At 45.4% G+C, this 20,448-nt stretch overlaps 1 protein-coding gene and 1 long non-coding RNA gene across 3 annotated transcripts in view; one reads left to right on the top strand and one right to left on the bottom strand.

Moving 5' to 3' along the window:
• Window positions 1-719: 719 nt before the first annotated feature.
• ADGRV1 (adhesion G protein-coupled receptor V1) overlaps window positions 720-20,448 on the bottom strand; it is a 2,479,945-nt gene continuing 2,460,216 nt past the window's right edge. For both annotated transcript variants that reach the window (XM_069627623.1, XM_069627624.1), the window contains one exon: window positions 720-1,113. In XM_069627623.1, coding sequence (XP_069483724.1) covers window positions 995-1,113 — 119 coding nt within the window. In that variant the 3' untranslated portion in view covers window positions 720-994. The remainder of the gene's footprint in view (window positions 1,114-20,448) is intronic.
• LOC138510970 (uncharacterized) lies at window positions 18,914-19,960 on the top strand. Its single transcript, XR_011280503.1, has 2 exons — window positions 18,914-19,307; window positions 19,582-19,960. It is a non-coding gene; the product is annotated as an uncharacterized lncRNA (long non-coding RNA).

Raw genomic sequence — 20,448 nt, 5'->3', positions numbered from 1 at the left:
TGCAATCACTGTGTGTGCTGCGAGCACGCCGAAAACTGGGCCAGCAATGGGGGTCTCAGTCCTGTGCAGGTGAAAATACATGGCCTACGGGCCAATGGGAAGTGGTGGGCGGGATGGGAGGAGGGAGAAGGGGGGCAGGGAGCAGGGGAGTGGAGGGAAACGAGGATATAGTGGAAAATGGGGAGAAACAAAATTAAACACATAAGTGGGTCAGGGGAGGGTTGGCCTACCACACGGCCACTGGTGCCAGGAAGCGCCGAGAGGCTCCAAGGAGGTTGAAAATGCACTGCAATCACTGTGTGTGATGCGAGCACGCCGGAAACTGGGCCAGCAATGGGGGTCTCAGCACTGTGCAGGTGGAAATACATGGCCTACGGGCCAATGGGATGTGCTGGGCGGGATGCGAGGAGGGAGAAGGGGGGGCACAGAGGGGGGAGTGGAGGGAAAGGAGGATACAGTGGGAAATGGGGAGAAACAATCACAATTAAACACATAAGCGGGTCAGGGGAGGGTTGGCCTACACACGGCCACTGGTGCCAGGAAGCGCCTAGAGGCTCCAAGGAGGTCGAAAATGCACTGAAATCACTGTGTGTGCTGCGAGTACGCTGGAAACTGGGCCAGCAATGGGGGTCTCAGCCCACGAGGGGGAGTTGCTGAATCTCAGTCCAAACAATGTCCTGCTTAAATAACCAGAAAATTACACCATGACATTATTTGTAGTAAATGTATTCTATGTTCATATTTATTGTTACACAAAACAGGTTAATTAAAAAAGTCTACAGTACTTTGAATTTGAACATTCAATTAGTACATATTTCCATTGTCTTCAGTTTCTGCAGCATGATCAGTCGCAAAACCCTAGCCATTCCTTTCTGGAAAACCAGAAATATCCATCACTTATGCAGATGTGCCACGTCCTTTACTGCATGGTAGTAACTTAGTGCAAAGGCAAATACAAAATATAAAAATATTCACATATGTTGTAAAAATGGGCTTAGAGGTGAGTGTCCGCTATAGGTATTCTCCGTAGTTCGACAATCTGCGAGGTGGGCATGGTGCCTCCATCTTGACTCCCGTGGCAGGATCCGCTGTCACTAACATTTAGCGCCGAACCTGAGAATCAAACATTCAGACAAAGCCAGTGAGACAGAGTTGGACTCCATGCACAAACTACATTCTGTTCCAAAGAGAACTTCCTCGGAATCAAGGTTCAGTACTAAATCAGCACCCAACGCAGACCACGCTCTAGCACCAGCACACCATTTACCAGTCCTATATAATCATGTGGCATTTCATTCAATAAGAACATGTGGGTGTGTTTGATATTAATACATTAATATTATTAACACTAGAATATCATTGTACTTCATTAATAAATAAGATATTAGGTCTCACTATGAGGTTGCTGGTCCGTAAACAACGGTATCTGTAAGCTTGCTGGTACCGTTGTTTCCGGACCGGCAAATTAGAAGTTCTGCAAACGGGTGCCTTTTCGCCCGCCAGATCTGACCTGACGGGTGGAACGGCACCCGCTCGCAGACCTTGACGGATGCACCGGCACCAATGATGAATGCTGTCCGTGCATCGGTCCTCCCCATTCCCATTGAGTCCAATGGGACACAAATGGGAATGGGGAGTAATATTTTCCGTCGCTTGGCAATGAGGAATTACCAGGACCGCCCGGACTGTAATGCCCCGGTAAGTCCCCATTACCGGGCGCCAGAAGAGAAATGACTCTGGCGGCAGCCATGCCGGTATTTACCAGCACGGCTACCGCTGGACTTATGAAGCCCATTGTGCTTAAAAGCAGCAGTATTGACTAGAGAAAATGATTTGCATTCAACAATGATTGTCCGGTCTGAGATCTAATGTGTGTTGCCTCCCTTGCTCTCTACCATGGGCGTAACAGACAACACTGAGGCCGCGCAGTGCAGACGAGACCCTCTAAACATGTGCCGCTGGATTGGAAAAGGCCTATGTAGATCTATGTGTGCTGGAGTCACATGGGCCCTCTTAGCAAAGTTTTCAGGCGACCTATTTCATCTTGTGTTGTGCCACATCTCTCTATTGAACATTTTTCACATAAAAATGTAAAATGTCACCCCCAAAGTCCGAAGTGTTCAGAGAATCTCTTGTAAATCCTAGGTGTACTGGTCTTGATATAGCAACAACTTTGAGTGACATGTAAACTGTATCCCTCCTTTGTCTACACATGTTCATACTAATCAGGGCTGCATCTACAATAAGGAAGAGACACTGTTTGTGATATGCAGGGGAACGATATTGCGTGCAAATACACCAAATATGGCCCCATTCCCAAAGAGAACAGGTTGTCAACATGGTGGCAAACCTGAGGGACTATGAATCCTTGCACCGGCCTTGATAGCAATGTGTCACTGTTGTTTAGATTGTAATATTGTGAATATTTATTGAACATTGTGTACTTTCTCTTCAGGAGCTAGTGCTCTGGGAGCCCAGCACCAGGAGCTTGCTGAAAACATACATTCCACATGGCTATCTGACAGGACTTGGGTGGGCAGTGCCATGGGCATTAGGGCCCGTTTGTTTTTGCGCTACCACACAAGTGAAAGAACGCACAGCCTCTGTTTGCAGCTATCGAAGCAGTGTCTGAGGCGCCCTTTGTGCCAGGGAGGGGGCCTCCTTTTCCCACGTCCGCATGCTCCCGTTAGAGAAGCGTTCAGTGCTCCGAAGAATTTTCCATGAGATGGTCTAAATATTCTGTACCTATGAGGTGGTGACGTTCAGTACTCACCTTTCGACGTAGTGGGGTCTTTTGAAGTGCAGGAAGGCTCTTAAAAAGCACGCGCCACAACGCACAACGTTCCATGGAGGAAAGGTAGCCTTGCCCCTTTCCAAATTCACGGTGTACCTGTTGTACAAAACTCCAGAGAACGCCCTTGCTGAATTCCTGTTTCAACTTAGGTCTGGCCTTTATGTAGGTACAAAAAAGCTCCCCACCGCCCAGAAGTAGAGCTTGTCTCTGACTACAACTTCCCCAGCGTGGACCTTCAATCAAATGACTGGGCAGCCTATTCTTCGAGCCAGGCACACTGCTATACACCCATAGAGCCCAATCAGCAGTTTGAGCAGAGGGGGGTCAGCAATGGTTCTGCCAAAAGAATTTGGTAAGAAGATGTTCGAGTAACACCAGAGTTCAAATAGTTCCTTAACACATCTAGGCATCGACTGGATGGGTTATTTTCTCTGCCTCCGCTGCACGGCTGGAGAGTGTGCTTCTGTGTTTGGCGTATTTCAGAATGACAATAGCTGTCCCCAAAATGGTTGCACACACTATGCAGGTTTACGTAGGGTCGACAGAAATGTGATGAATAATGGTAACTATAAAGTTGAGCGTCACATAGTGTCACCTGGATTGTCTGTGCATGGATCTTCAAAATGATTGTATGTTGATATATAGCACTTGACCTTCATGTAGGAAGCCTCACTTCCAAGCTTTGCATCAATAGCTGTTATCATAACCATAATGCCACTTAAAGGTACTGCTAGTATTCGGACTTGGGGAGTATGCATGTGGGCCATGTCACAGATGAGCAATTCATCCAAGAGACACGCACCCCAATAGAAACTGCACCTCAACAAAGACTCATGGATGTTTTTGCACGCTCCAAAGTGACTTTGCACTGCAAAAATACACTTTGCACAGTTCCATGAATCAGAGTTTGTGTTGGCAGAGCAAAGTCACTTTTCAGCAGTGCAAAGTCACTTTGAACCGTGCAAAAAATGCCATGACCAGCGACCAGAATAGCCACCAAATACAGGTCTTATTTAGTAAGCGCAATATGTACTCTGGTGGTCTGCTCTTTCTCTTCGGGACTGACAGCTGTCATGATATTGTAAGGATGCCCCCCGGACCTCCAACCTCAAAATGGCACCTTTTCCTCTTACTCTGTCCTATTTATTCGGTATTCCTCCCAGTACATTTAGAAACACTCCAGACATGTTATGTCATTTCCCCCTTTTGTCTCAAAATGCTCTTTAGAATTCCAATGCCTCGTAATTGCTCTGGGTTCTATGTTGTTTTTCTGCAGTAAACAACGTGGTAATTTACTTCAAGAAAATTACTTCGATTTACCTCTTTTTAAAATGATGGGGACCCTGCCCCATACCCACCTTGAACTAGATTTCAAAAGTAAAAAACCGGGACAGGGCAACTAACATAAAAGTGGGACTACTCTTGAAAGTGGCTATCAAGGCACTACACTTCAGTAGCGTTTGGAGAAGAAGGGGGTTTAGGTGTCACTGTTCAAATAAACACAGTATAATGAATTTATCACAAACTAACACTATCTTAAGTTGGAAAATGCAGCATGTCTTCTGTGGGAGATTGTGCATTCCTGCCTGCCATGAAGACCTACTACAAAAAACCAGGAGCACTGCAGTTTCCAATGGGAACATAATCTTGAGAAAAGGGGACACAGCACCAAATACTAGTACAGTCCCTGCAAAACCGGGACGGCTGGTCGCCCTAGCCCCTTCCCCATCACTACCACCGCCACTCCAAGCCTCCCCACCCGACGTATATACCTTTAAAATACATATATATATTTCCACCCCATCAAAGTAATTTTGTCGAAGAAAAATACCACTTTGTAATTTACTTCGGCAAAACAGTGGGACACTTTGCACAGAACCTAACTTAGCCCAGTGTAGTCACCCCTTCACCAATGCACACATCTTCCCATAGGCACTTTTTTCAATAACATTCCCCTAAGTGCAAGAAGGATATCATGTCCTCAGAAACGCTGGAGAAACCATGATTGAGGGTTTCAGTCAGACCTGCTCCTAATTCACCACCGCTGGATTTACTTGAGCTGGAGAATCCGGCAGGGGGGAGACCCCGACAGGTGCTACCTCTGTATAGTGGGGCCTCCCCTCCGGATTCTCATCATTTTCCTGCAGGAGGAGTAAACAGGCATGGGGAGCTAGTCGGTCCCGGGTTCTCCTGCTTCTTTACTCCCTATGCAGAAAATCCAACTGGAACTCTGCTGTGTGTTGTTGTGCACGCGGGGGAGACCAGTAATGTCAGTCACCATCAAAACACATGGTGACCGCTATTACAGCAGATCCCTATGTGCTGCCAATCAGGCAGAGTCTGCAGGGACCCCTGCCGCTCTACGGCAGCATCATAACACTCTTACCCAGTTGGGAAACTGGCACAGAGGATTTACCAGCTTTGTGCGGTGAAGCTCTACCAGCACAGGGCAGATGCATCAAAATCATGGGCATGTTTCTATGGGGCTAGCCGCTCCAATTTGCACCATCATGAGTTTCTAAACTTCTGCTCAGCCCCACACTACTAATACATCAGCAGTGATTCCCAACATAAGCGCGGCACAGGCGCAACATGAATGTTACAACATGTCCGACTCTTTAAGGCAGCATGGGCTGAGGGCAGGGTATACTCTTCCAGAGGTGTGTGAACCAGTAAGGACACATCCAAAACAGCAGTAGTACTGTGACACCAAAATCAAAGAAACGTCCAATCAAGACTTTTAATCAAAAGAAAAAGAAAAACCAATAAAAAACTCTAACAATCCCTCCTCCACCCCCAGAATGAAATAGACACAATATACAACTTTTTTGGTTGAAAGCGGCTCTCTTGGTAAGAAGACAGGCATATGCAGGCAATTGTATGTGCAGCAATGTTCATGTTTAAGTATATGTCTTTTACAAAGGCAATGAGAGGGGGGGGGTCTTAATTTAAAAGCTGCCCATATCACCAGCTCTCTTGCATGTGAGTCGATTTTGGTCAACACTCAATTCTGTTGCCCATGCTCCCCACTTTGGGTGGCTGAGGGACCCCTCAGCACGGACCCTTGAGTTCACTGGTGTTCATGTATGTTGTTTTATGAGATGAAAGCTATTCTTCCTGCTCCTCAGCCCTGTGAGGTGGCCTTGCTGTGGCATGAAGCGATGTACAATGCATGTCATAGCCTTGTGTCTAAGTTCAAAGCACAGTAGCATAACATGAGAAAGGGGTGCCAATCTGTCACTGCACACAGAAGGACAGACATCGGGCCTTTCTCTCCCGATCTGACCTGCCAGGTTGCATGCCCACCTGCGCCTTTCACACACTCTAATGAACACATCCAGTGTAGGGAGCTCAGACTATGGTTTCTCACTATAGAAGGCTAAGTATTTCTATACTTCGATAGAATAATTTCCAAGGAAGGCACCACCCTGTCTCACCGCAATCTAAAATAAAGTCTACCACGATGTGACATGCAAAAGACAAATCGGCTTCATTACAAGTTTGGTGGTATCTCGGTGGTAAATCTCGGTGGTAAATCCTCAAAGATACCACCAAATGGAATTACCACTACCAGCACTGATCTGGCTGAATTACTGCCATATTCGAAGTGGTGGTAGGGTGTTAGTCCCCATTAATTGGAGTCCATAGCACTCCATTGGCATTTGAGTGGAATTACCATGATCAGTAGTTGCACCAGTGGTAAATTCACCGATTCTTTTTGTTTTTTTTACCAGAAAGGTGGCGGATTTACCTCCAGCTCTTAGCTGGAGGTGAATCCTCCTCCTCTCTGCTAAATTTGTATTTAGGTGGTGCGGTAATGAGGTGGTAACGGAATTACCGCTGCATTTTTACCACGCCACCCAACTTGTAATGAGGCTGATAATCTTAATAATAACCTTTTTGAGATTTAGTGCCAGGCTGTTTTATTTTACTGTTCCAGTTTGACCAATGCATTCCCTTACCTTCAGTGACCTAACATATTCACGTTTGTACATGGTGGTACGAAGGGACTCAGCAATGTGGTGCAATTCAACAAACGGCAATGACACTTTGCTCGAAAAAATCTTGGGATAGTCAAGCGATCTTCAAGGGCCAGCACAGCTGGCAAGTGAGTGAAGCTGTTCAAAATTGCAGAGATAGCCAAAAGTATCTTGTTTTGTTGGGTTTTTTAACAAATATTTTTTAATGAAAAAACCCATCAAAATGTAAAGGGGAAAAAAGAGGAAGGTGAGGCGCGCACTCCAGTTCCCAGTCAAATATATCAAATACAAGTAGTAACTGGGTTAAATCCCAAAATTCAACAAGTATTAACAGGGTTGAATCCCTTCTGCTGCAGTTCAATTACTCTGCTGTTTTTCTCCTCCTAGCGCTTTCTTGTCACAAACAATCATCAGGGAGGCTGTATTTCTTTTACAGGTGTTAATAATTAGTTGCTCTTTCAGTCTCAAAGGATTGTGGTAGCTGTAGTGATCACATTTTTACAATTCAGGTGACCAGGAACCAACACCCCTCCAAGAGCACAAATCTTTCCCAAAATATAGGGGGTTTGGAAAGTGTATATAAGGGGTGAGATTTTTCGTTAAAATATATTTGTAAAAAAACCCATTGAAATGACGACTGTCGATTAAATGACATAGAACCGTTTTGTTCATGTGGAGCTGTAAGGAGCTGTTCAGATTGTCAGAGGAAATGTGAGTCCTTATTCTACCCTTCCCAGCTAAGAACACTTGCAGGGTTTTCCCCTTTCCAGCCAGAGATATTTGCATGGTTTGCTAATTCAACAGGCACAGGCCTGGGACCAGGGTCAAAGCAAGAGACTTTCCAACAGCAGGTCATTGGCAAGCTGTGGGAGCCTGCATTGGGTCCCGAGTAAAGGTGAGTCTACCTTCTACCCTTCCCAGATAGGAACGTTGAAAGGGACACTCACAGGGGTTTCCACTTCTAAATGTACCCTTGATGTGTGTAGGGGAATTACCTTTCTGTCTCCTTTGAAATCTTTATCTTCACCCTAGTGTCTGGAGACTTTGGGCAGACTTCACCCAGACAATGTTCTAACAAAATCCTCTTCAAGCTGGTTCAACAGGAGTCTTCAACATTATTCTAAGGTGATTCCATTAAGAATGGCACTTTACATAAGGGGGCAATCCTTCCGGTTGTAACATGAGTTGTTGCCTTCTAATATCAGCTCCCAGAGTGCCATGTCGGCAGGAAATTAGGAGGGGTCAGAGGAAGGAAGGATAGTCCATGCATTTCCAGGATGGCAGGAGCCTTCTTCTGGGCACAGGACTCCACTGTACTTCCCCCTCTCCTATCTACCTGAGATCAAAAGACTACATTAAATAGCACCCTGGTGTGACTTCCCCATTGTAGTAGCAAAGCTTCCTTTATAATATCAATCCCTACACTACTGCTTGGGTAGGGTATGTCCTGTCCTCCTGGGAAGGCAGGCGGCCTTCCCTGAAGAGAACTAAGAGGACAGCTAGGGCTGTGTCCAACAAGTGTTGTTCGTGAAAGCCACATCCCCAGGCAGCAAACAAAAAGTCTCTGGCAGCAGCCTGAGTCACAGGAAGTCAGTTGACAATAAAATGGCATCAGATGGCTACTGGCAATAATAACACTCTGTAGTCATAAGTCACTTCATCAAACCAGATACAGCTCTATTCCATTTTACCAACATACTGCACCAGGCCTTCGGGATACACAGTTAATAATTGAAACCTGCTTATTTACCGTCAAAAGGATTCCTGTTTTTAGTCCAAACAAGGCTAATGCAAAATTTAGAATACCTTTGGGTCTTGGCATGCAAGCGAGAACTCTTTGGAGGCCGCCTCCCTGATATGGTCAGGCATGGACCTTCCAATTCGTAGACTGATTGTGTAGCCGGTTTGCCAACGAAAAACAAATGCACACTTAGGCATGACCAAAATGGCCAGGCCACTTTCTAAAAGTGTAGCCCCATCACTGAATTTAATTTCGATAGACTGTAAGTCCACACTATAGTTACCGTTACCCCACAAAGCTGTTGAGATGTGTCAATAAACAGCTGTATGAAATGAAGGGTTTTATTTAGGGCCAATTACGCTTTTAAATAGAAACCGACATGAGAAACTGTTACCCAGCTGCTACACATGCACGTTTCCTTTTGTGCAGACTTTTATGTTAGGTACTGTGTGTCCTAACAGCTGCTGGCATGCCAATTACTGATGCCCAGCATAACGTGTACATGGGGTGTGTTATGTATCGATTTTTTCAAGTTCAATTATACACCCAATGGCTGGCAGGGCCATCTGCATACAAACCATCAAGAACCTTCTAAATGGGGTCGCTTGTGAACTACACCCGATATATATTGTGCATTGCAGAATGAGTTTCACTAGTAGGGGGCGCTGGACCGGTGCCGGGCCTAGGTCTTAATGCGCTCCCATCACAAATAGGAATGTACAATTAAAGGACGTGAGAGAGTTGAATGATATTCCCTTCCCGTCGAATACGCTTCCATCAACATCGCGGCCAGCAAGGCGCCAGGGGGAGAAGAGGAGAGATGGTTTGAGGAGACATGAGGGGACGCCAGAAACCCCAGAGACTCCATGCTGTACCCAGGAGACCCAGAGACTGGCGTACAAACCCAGAGTTTCTGGGCAAAACAAGGAGGTTAGGCAGGTATGAGGCGCACTCAAAAAGAATACCTAATGTGGCCACAGTGGCACATGCAGGGATTGCAGGGGTGAATGAAATACACCCCAAGAAGGGTAACAGTGTAATGGTGTGTAGGCCTCATAAAAGGATAATAGGGGAAGTGAGGATGAGGGCATTTGATAAAAGGGGAATAGCATCAGAGGGAAGAGAGTGACAATAAGGAAAGGTTTATAGAGATGGGATGACAGAGAGTCTATGAAGAGGTGAGAGGGCTGCTTTCAAAGAGATGTAAGGAGTGGGCAGAAGAAATGGAGGAAGTTGTCCACATGGCAGGACCAGGGGAAGGATAGAAAGGGGGGGAGAAGGAAGCTCGAGAGGTGTGGGCCAAACGATACATCCTTGGACAAAGAAATGGCCAGCTTGGCCCAAGGACCCTCGACAAGGGAGAGAACGTGTGGACAACGGGCATCAAGTGGTTAGAGTGGGCGAAGGTAGAAAGAATGTGGGACTTGAGGGTTCAAGGGATCAAGGGAGAAAGTGAGACAACGGGAGGAGTGCAGAGCAATATTAAGGAGTTCTCGTGATGGGAAATTGGAATTGTTGAATGTGGGAAAGGTAAATGGGGGCAGGAAAAGAAATGAAGGAAAACCTTGGGAAGATGACTGGTTTGGTGACTAGGGTATGGCTGGAGAGAAAAGAGAATGATCACCTGAGAAGAATGGAACAGTGAGAGGATGTCCTGGTGAAAAATAAACAAAGGAAACGGCAAGTACATAGTCGGCTTGACTCCTCAAATGGTCGCTGCATGTCAAGTCAAGCGATAAAAAGTTGGGTTAGGTGTAGGACAACTTAGAGGGCACGGTCATGGTGCAGACCCAGGACGTCAGGTAAATTGGGAAATGATGCAGCGAGTGATAACAACAGTGTGAGTGTAGGGACAGAGAGTAAAAACAAAGAATCGTCAGCATATAAAAAAAGGCCCAGGTAATGGAGTCGCAAGAAGAGGAGAGAGGAATGGGATACATAAAGAGTGGCGTAGTGTGTGGCATGCCTTTCTGAAAAAGGATGGGAATTGAGGGGTTTCTAGAAACATGAAAAGAGCCTGCGGGGGAAAGCAAAGGAGGGATAGTGGACAGTGAACATCAGAGGATGATTGGAAAGGTGAGTTGGAGAGAATCTAAGGGTGCATAGCAGATGGCGCTGCCAAGTGTGGATGAAGGTGCAGAGGGCATGGGTGTTGGGGTGTGAGGGGAGGAAAACACCAGATGGCCGACAAAAAAAGAGCCAGGAGACATATAAACAGGGAAGTGTCGGCTTCCTTCGAGGCAATGGACATTGGTGTTGTGACACACTAAATGATACGGTTTGAGAAACTGGCATAATTTAGGAAAGATGGTTACCTGTTAGGACCCTCCAGACAATACTGGCTACATGACATTTGGACGCCCCACCCACGTTCCCAGGATTTCAGCACAAAATTTGTTGGCTTTGCGAAGAGTTGTTCCAAATACAATTCCACACTGTTTCGCCAATCTGCACCACATTTTGCATAGTTACCTATTAGGACCCTCCGGACATTACTGACTACATGACATGTGGACACCCCACCCCTTACCCTGGATTTCAGCACCTTCACACTTGAGACGGTTGCTTGAAATCGGCAAAACATCAATGTGGCTGTAGTAGGACCTGCCTCGACACGAGGAACAAAATTTGAGGTCACAACTACGTTTCAAGGCCCAAGGAGGCAGTTTCTGAGATATTTGCACCACAATGTAGTGCAACGAACTGCGCCACACCAGGGTGAGGCTACAAGTGGGGAGAGAGCACAAAAGGTCCCAATATGCAGCAGCTCACCAACACTCGCCTCCCCCCAACGTCTGCTCTGGGGTATGTCAGCCAGCCACACGCGCCCATTCTCAGTGCAGTTTACTTCAGGTTGCAAAACACATCAAGCGATAAGCGAATCGGAACAGCACCCTACATGATCATTGATTTTCAACAATTGATGAGAGTGTTATCATACCTGTCTACAGAACCCGTTCAGAGAACAGGTGCTTTTGCTAGTAAGTTATAATATAAAAAGACAAAGGGTTTTGGTGGGAACTAATTAACAAATCCCTTTAAAAATGAAAGGACCATGGACATTGTAAAATAGGATCCCTGTTCAGAAGTCCTCTTGAAAATCGGCATTGCAGCTCATCCCTTTAATGGTATTAACATGCAAGCCTGATTTAGCAGAGGAAAAACAACACATTGCTGTTGGAGCATGACAATGGGTCACTGTCTCTGTCCCAGCACCAACTTTCACACCTGTACGAGGGAGCAGCGTATTCGAATTTCATTGATGGGCGCCTTCCATGGAGCATCAGAATAAGAATCTCATCTGAAAGATCACAATACTTGTATCTCAAGCTCTAAACCTTCCATCATGAAGGTTGAGATTCCTGTGTTTGCGGTCTAGATACTGCAACCCTGGAAGCCCGAATCACAAAAGGGCACAGTGTCATGGTGTGCAGACAGCGAGAAGGAGGCTACCGAAGCCCAGAGCCCGCAAAGGTAAGCTGAGGGTGGAGGGCAGTGGAGGGTGCCACGCAGCGGACAAGTGTTCAGGGGAGGACCCCCTGAAAGGGACCAGGAGAGGGCCGATTACAAAAGGCAGAACCTGAAGAATGCTACCTTTTGGTCTGGAATCCGCAAGCTCGCCTTTAGTAACTGGCCATTAGACATAGATATGATTCCTGGCATTGGGGGGGAAGCACCCCGCCAATGTCATTAGTTCCTGCTTCCAGGGCATCTTCCAGGGAGGGCACGGCAGCATGTTCAGCATAACTGGGTACAGGGCCTCCGTGCATAATCTGGTGTATCAAGATCATGTTAACCCGCTCTGCTTCAACCTCCTCAGCACCAAAGGAATCAGTGGGAATGGGGGCATGCCTACACCAGGCAGAACATCCAGCGTATCACTAGTGCACTGAACAGAGAGCTCCCCTGCAGAAACTCCCTGGAACAGAAAGTCCTAAACTTCTTGTTCGAGTTGATTGCTAACGGGTCAATATGGTCAATAACGTCAATATGGTCAATAACGGGTCCCCTTGGTCAAGTTTGTCTCCACAATCTACCTGTTCAAAGAGGCGTAGTCAAGATTGTCTAACAGGTGGGGCCTGAAGCTAATTTAGTTGGGCCCATCCGAAGAGGATCCTGCAGACGGAAGTTTTTTTTTTCTACCACCAGCCGACTGAGCAGGATCTCTGGAACGTAGCGAGGGAGCCAAAATTAACGAAGGGGATTCAGGGCATTCTCTCACTGAGAAATGATTTTAAATAATGGGTTAAAATGGTGCATTTTACAGCACTCCTTCTCTGACAAATTAGGTAAAAAGCTACACAGTTTATAATTGGTTTTGTAGGGCAAGACATGAACAAAATCCATTAGATGCCAAGTCACCAACATTGTGCAGGAGCATTTTCCAACACATTTTCATGATGCCAGTGCCAGCAGTTATGTGCCAGTATTCTGCCAGTGTACAAACATTTTCATGCTGATTGAATCCATTCATCCCAGTTTTCCCACATAAGAAGATACTCCTGTTGGCTTGCCTTTAATGTCAGTAAATGAAAGCCATACCACAGTAAGAAAGCATTTCCTTGCGGGATGCACAAACTCCCCACCTTCACCTTCACGTGCATTAATGCCAGAAGTCAGCTCACATTGAGAAAACATGTCCTTGCTGGCTTAACACATGCCCCCACTCCTCGTGTAAGAACACCAATCATGCTATATTTGTCCTTAATGAGAGTACAAATATCCATGCCACAGTGTGAAAAGAGCCAGGCTGTCAACCTCATTTTATTTCCCTACTCGCAGCCTTTCCTCCACATAATACAACTACTTAAATTGGCTTTCCTTTGCCAGAAAATGACATTAAAATATGACATGGCTCTGTAAAAAAATGCCCATGCTCCAAATACCCCCCTAGGTCCGAGACTTGCAAGCACACACACCCACATTCATACACATTCACCCACCAGTCACGCGCACATACAGTATCACTCTGATATTCACATAACCATCCAGAACATTCACACGGCATTTTCATTCACATGCACTCACACCCATGCACACCATTCACACTGCATTCATTCATATGCATGCATTGCATAGACACCCCTTTGCATGCATACATATGCAAACTTAAACAGACACCCGTTGCATACACATACATGCATTCATCCCACACCTGCACAAAGACAAACATGATTTTTCAGCTCTTACCTGCTTCCTTCCAGATCTGACATGACGCCACCTCCTCAGCTGCCTACCAGGCCTCTTCAGATAGGTACCAGGGAGAGCTTCCTGCTTCCTGACATGTGCAGAAGTGCTGCAGGACAGCCCCTGCTGCCCAGCTGCTGACAGTGAAATCTGTAAAGGCCCACACAGGGCTGCTGGAGGGGCATTTACAGATTGTGGGTGGGCCTTGCCCGCTGGGGCCCTACCCTGTCTGTCTGCCTGCTCAGCTCCCATCATTTGACATCGCTGTGGTCTGCCTGAGTATTCATATTGCCGGCAAGATGAGACGCTAGCACGGACATCTGATTTTGGATCATCCAGTACCACAGGAGCATGGCCTTCCTGCACAGCTTGAGTGATCACACACTGCCAATCATGTTGATGAAGTGCATAGCAGTGATGTTGTCCATGTGCTCCATAACAGTAGAACATCTGATTGAACAAATGACTGCAATGCCAGACAACTGGCAAACGGCCGACGTTCCAGTAAGTTGATTTGGATGGACTTCTCTGGGCATTTTCACAGACCACTCACCGAAGGATCCTGCGGATTAGCTTCCCATCCCCTCAATGATGCCTCCATTACTATGGTGCCATAGTTGTTGGAATGGAGCCCCGTGAAGGAGATTGTCCTTGAGAGACATGAGTAGGAATCCGGATAATGTCCCACGTCTCCCAACTGAAATGTGAGCACTGGCTTCTGGGGGAGCACTGTAGAGACAGCATTTGAAGTCTTCCGCCTGTGACTAAGAAGATGCGGGATGCCATGAGCGCTAAAATCCACAAAGAAGCTCCTGCTGGGAGTTCCTTTTTGGGCGCAGGAGTCCCAGGGTAGTCTGAATGCTGGTTGCTTTCTCTGATGGTGGGAAGGATATTCCTTTTTCTGTATCCAGAACTGCCCACGTAAACTGGCCTGCAGAGTTCAGTCATCCAAGTAGGGAAAACATGCATCTTCTTCCTGAGTAGGTGGGCTACCACCACCGCTATTCTCTCTGGCCGAAGTGAGGACAAATGGAAGTTCCGTGACCTGCTAAGGGTACTTACCACTACACAAAAGATACTTCTGATATTTGGAGTGGAAAGGAATGTAAAAGTTTGGCTCCTGCAGATCTAAATAAATCAGACAGTGTACATGTCCCAAGGTCTGGTCTAAGATAGATCTGAGTCCTCCATCATGCTTTGGAATCAGGAAGTAATGTAAATACCAGCCTTTCCCAACTTCCTCTGCTGAAAAGAGCTCCAGCACTCCAATCAGGCAAAGCTGAGCCTGTGCTTCCAAGAGAAGCCGTTCCAGAGCAGGGAAAGGTAAAATAGTGGGAAGTTGGGGGGGATTTTCTGAAGAAAGACAGGCCTACTAACTGTAGTAGCCATCTGTCCTTTGTGACTTTTTGCCATGCACACTGATGAGCTAAATCTACTCCCCTACAAGAGACTTGTGGTGCAAAAAGGTGAACAATTTATAGTGGTTTGGGCCTTTGCGATCAAGATAGGACTGCAGTAGATGTTTCTTGTTTGGAGACACTGCTGTCCCCGTAGAGTCTGAAAAATAAAACTTGTCTGCTGAGTCTGTTGGCGCTGGATGGTCCTACCACCTTTAGGAGGAAAGGAGTAAGGGCTAAATACCTCTAAAAGCAAAAGTGGAATTTAAAAGGGAAAGACTGCACAACCTTGCAGTGTAACAGGAAACCTTAACGTTTTGAAGGCTCTCATCTGCCTTCATCCTGAACAAATGAGAGCAGTCAAATGTCATGTCAAGTAATTTGCTCTGTATATCGTGGGTAAAACTACCAGTTCTCGTCCGGTAGTGTCGGCAGATTACCGCTGCTGTGCCCATGGATCTACTGACACAGTCCGTAGTGTCTAGCATGTTTCCACCAGGGTCTTTGCCATCCTGTACACGTTGCATACAAGAGACCTGCAACTCCTGGGGAAATGTAGCTTTTGTGCATACAGCTGCTTGCCAAAGTGAATGTGTATATTTTGCCCAGAGACAAGAAGCATTGATGGTCCTCAAAGCCAAGCTTTCTGGGGCAAACATGTTTCAATCCCAAGATTCAAGTTGTTTTTGTATTCCTATGTAGTGGCGCAGAAGAGAAAGCTTGGGAGCCAGCAGTCGCTGCTTGAATCACAGGATTCTCTGTAAAAGGATGAAGTGTAAAACATGTTGGCTCCTCCGGCCCAGCTCTGTGCTTCTGTGCTGTATCCTTCTCAACAATTGATACAGACATAGGTTTGTCCAAGACTGGTTTGAGCTGGACACTTAGAACTCAAAAGCCAAAACCGCTACTTTAGTTTTTTTGGCTAAAGTATGTCACCAATGCTTCCTCTGGCCAACATCTTCCTCAGATGTTTTAAAACAAATTGCAGCCCTAGACGTGCTTCCTCTTGATCATCTCTCACAAAAATATGTGCAACTCTTTTAAATGGGGCTGTTCTGAGCAGAGCAATGTAAAGTTATGTGTCTGGCTCAGGCGGATCTGAAACCCGCTCTTCCATAATCAAGCATTTGCGAACTGATGGTCCCAGCTCTCAAAGCGCAGGCTCTGACCGTACAATCCCCTTAGCAACAGTGGCTATAGGTTATTCTTATCTCGGTGCTGGGACCATCAACTCTGGAGCTGTCAGCACTGATAGCACTGGGCCTGGCTGGACATTGCTCATTTTGTCCTTTTTTTCAACTGGGCCCAACATCGAGGTATGTGGGATCGGTGTGGTCTCTTAGGTTTCTTTGTAGAGAGAAATGTTTAGGTTTGGCCCTCTGCCACTGATCACATCACCTCAGTAGCGATGAGGATGCAGAGATATGAAGAAACACGTTTGTGTACATACTGGATGAAATCATAGGGCAGTTACAGCTGCATGCACTTGATTTTTGATTGCCCTCCAAACTGCTTAGGAAGAAAAAGTGTGCAACTCAGATTGGATGGTCAAGCATTTGCATACTCATTAACAGGGTCACCGAGTATATGGGGGAAGTGAGGGCAGTTAGGGCAGTTGCCTGCTTTTTCCTTGAACAACATGGGCAGGAGTGTTATTTTACCACTGATTCTGCAACCAAAAAGGAAAACAAAACAAATCGAGTGCTACGCTCCGGGCTTCTGGCTCCTCTTCTGCTGGTCTCAGCTTGGTGAAGTGTTAGCATGCATCTTTCACCTACTGCTATTTTACCTCTACCCCCACACCTTTCTGTTTTTGTAGCAGCCTGCTGTCCTAATTTTTGCCAGTGGAGCACAACCTTCATCTCCACTCCACTGGGGTTTTCGCTCATCGTTACGGGGAAACTGACTTGTCCTTCAAGCAGTCCGTTTTTTTTTCTCTTAGTCTTATGACTATGTTGCAACTTTCGGCAACTGTAGTTTATTGCGCAAAGTACTTTAAGGTACCACGCAATGGGGTCCTTGCATTATCAGGCCCTAGTCATCCAATAAGAATCTTTTGGTAACTGGGCAATGTGTCTATGAGTAGACTGGGTGAAGTAGAAGCTTTTTCATGTATTTTTATGAACTTTTACCAAGCCATACCGCGCTTACCATGTTTGGTTCATGACTGTGGCTACTGTCCGTCATGGTCGTGCCACAAGGTCTTTTGTCTTCTCCTTTGGCCATTTTGTCTGTTGGCCTTCCTCCTGGTCTTTGTGACCTGGGAATCCTTATTTGGGCATGGATTTGTAAAGGAGCAGCTGAATGCTACTGCTAGAAGTTCCGCCCCCATTTTGCCTATATGTTGGAAACCGGAAATTGCGACATGCACAACACCAGTAAAGATGCCTATTCCACGAAGAGCCTTTGAGAAAAGGTATCCACTGAGAAAACCCTATATGACGTATCCCAGTAGAGATGACGGTCTCCTGAAGGAGATCCGTGAAGAAGTGTGAAGATGAGAAAAGGAGAGGCTGGTGATGTCACAAGAAATGAGCGTGATGCACTGAGAAGAGTGGCTGAAGAAAAAAATGCATAGACCTTATAGAATCTGATGGCGAAGTAAAGAATTGAGAAGACTTTCACATACGGAATGAAGATTTCACGTGTGAAGAAGCACTGCAGAAAATACAAGCCGTTTTATAACTGTACAGATGCTGTAATACAAGTAGACTAAGTAATCGTAAAGGCTGGCTATACGTAGTGAATAGACTGCAGGCGGTGCCCCATTATATAGAATCTGGATATTTGAGGAGAAAGAAGGATTGATAGCTATGTGTGTGTGTGTCGCAGCAAAGAAATAAGCTGAAGCTCGAGGTTTGACCAAGGAAGGCTGTTTGGCCTGGTGTCAAAGGCTGAAGCAGCCAAAACTGGTTATCAGTCCTTGAAGAACAGTGAACGTGAGATGCTGAGGCATCCCTTGCTATGTTGCAAAGAGAGAACACTATGAGTGCCAAGTTTCTTTATTCAAGACAATTAAAGGCTATAATATGGGCTGATTCACGGTCTCCTGTCATGTGAGTCGAGGATGGAAATAGAAGTGGGCGTGCAGACCTGAACCTTGATAAGAACACACTGCTTTATATTCCCAGAGAACAAAAGCTACTACAAGGCCGAATTTTTTTGTTATAAAAGAAGCATTTTTTTTTAACATGTTGTAACTATGCTGTGCGACGTCCGTTAAGTCAGTCTTATCATTTGGTGTCAGAGTTATTCTCCATCCCCTCCATCGTACGATGTGCTACCTCGATTAAAAAGGACCATAAGGTTTCACATTCACCCACGAAAAAGTTGCCACTTTTTGCTGACTAATGAATGTCACGTGTGTAGGTACCCAGGAAGTGGCCTGGAACTGTCTGGTTCCAATCCACACTAGTGGTGCCAGGATGTCTGGTGTGCATGACCGCCTACACAGCGGTGAGGACAAGAGGACCCGTAGGCCCTTGCAGGATATTAAGGTAAGCGTCGGTCCTTTACCGTGTTTAAAGTTAAGTGCTCGATTCCTACCGAGCTGCTAAGCTGATTAGTTCTCTTTCTACATCTTGCAGATTTTCTGCGAACTAACCGTTTAACTGTCTCGGACTTGCGTGGTATAAATTCCACTTGGCTGCATAACGTTGACACAACCGTGCCCGTAGCCCATTAGAAAACCGCTGTCGACTGTGTTCTGGAATATCAAAGGTGCGCACTGCGATACATTTTTTCTTGTACAAGGGCCAGACTCCTCTTTTTTCTCCCCTTTTTGAAATAATAACTCTGATGCTTTGTTAGGATAGATGATTAGTCTTTTGACCTGTGATACATTTGTTTTTTCATTGTTTTTTCATTTTTTGACACCATTTAAATGATAAATATCGAAGTAATTACGTTAAAATATCCTATAATTAGTTGTTCTCAGGCTAGGTTAGAAAGAAAATATGTCAACCTATGTAAACCTGTGGTTTAGTGACTGCCAACAGCACATACTGCCTCAAACTATATTAAAAACAGTTTTGGGCCTAAAATGAGATAAAATGAAATTAACACTGGGAATAAATTTTCTCGTTCATGTAGAGTGTACTTTGAATCCTCTGGACGACCATTATAGCAAGTAGATTGTGCTATACTTTCGTCTGTACAAGAGCCATGGATGGTTTTTTCACTGATCACACTCTATTCAGTAGCTACTGGTAAGAGTTGGATCCAATTTTTCTATGTCACACAAATTTATGCTCCCACTGGAAAACTCCTGGGATATGTTGCACCGCATGTATTTGAATGTGTTCGGGGCACATGACACTATTGGAGTGTGTTTTAAAAAAATATGCTGGGCTATTAAAACAGCCTATATAGGGTAGTTTTTAAGACTAAAGGTTACATTGTTATTGTTACTTAGTTTTAAGATATATGTAAATGTTTTTCATGCATTGTGATTAATTTTTATATATATGTGTATTTTTTTAGATGTGCGTGATACCCACATCGAATCACTTATAAGGCTGTATTTGAAGAAATGTCTTGTCCTGATGATGGCCACTACAACTAGATTCTGTATGGACACTTGAGAAAATGTCCCATATGACGATTGGCCGAAACATGTCGACACTTTATATCTCAGCAAATGCTAAATTTTGCCATTTTGCAACATTTTTGTATTAGAAAATGAAGGTGTATCAAGTCACTTCACCTGTTTTTGTTTCTCTCTAAGGCTCTCTGCCCCCCGAAGCCTTGCCTTATATGTTTTGTTTTTCACACCACTTGTATCTGTTTTATATCTGTACACATGTCGTATTTTGTAGCTTTTTAATGTTCTGAATTTTGAATTAAAATTATTCTCAGGTATGCCTCCTCTCTCTACCCTCGGTCTTTTGTCTGGCTGACACGAATGACTACTGTTAGATAATTATATGTATGTGTGACTAGGATTATATCCAACCTTGCTCTGATATAGAGTAGTGAGGGGTAAGCAACTCCTCAGTACCAGGTCCCTGGTACTGTCTCCTTTGATCCTTGTGATTCAACCCTTTTGCGAGTTTGCTCCCCCGAAAACAAAAAACATTGGGTTTTGGCCTGATTTGTTAATACACCTTTTGGACAGCCCTTTGGCTGAAAGGCCTCATTGATAGCCGACATTGGTTTATTTTTGAGACAGACACACATGGTACACGGTGTCTAAAACTAAGATGGAGAGTGTCAATATTTTGACATTCTCGGAAGAATATTACCAAAGATTGATAACTTTACCTACGGTAGTGGCTATGGATACAACTAATGCCCCGCCAGTCGCCAAAACTGACGATCTGGATCTATTGCTACAAAAAAAGAAAAAAC

This window comes from Ambystoma mexicanum, chromosome 6p (genome assembly GCF_040938575.1).
Source record: "Ambystoma mexicanum isolate Mex_15411 chromosome 6p, UKY_AmexF1_1, whole genome shotgun sequence".
In the NCBI taxonomy this organism is placed as follows: domain Eukaryota; kingdom Metazoa; phylum Chordata; class Amphibia; order Caudata; family Ambystomatidae; genus Ambystoma; species Ambystoma mexicanum.
This window is presented reverse-complemented; position numbering and strand designations above follow the sequence as displayed.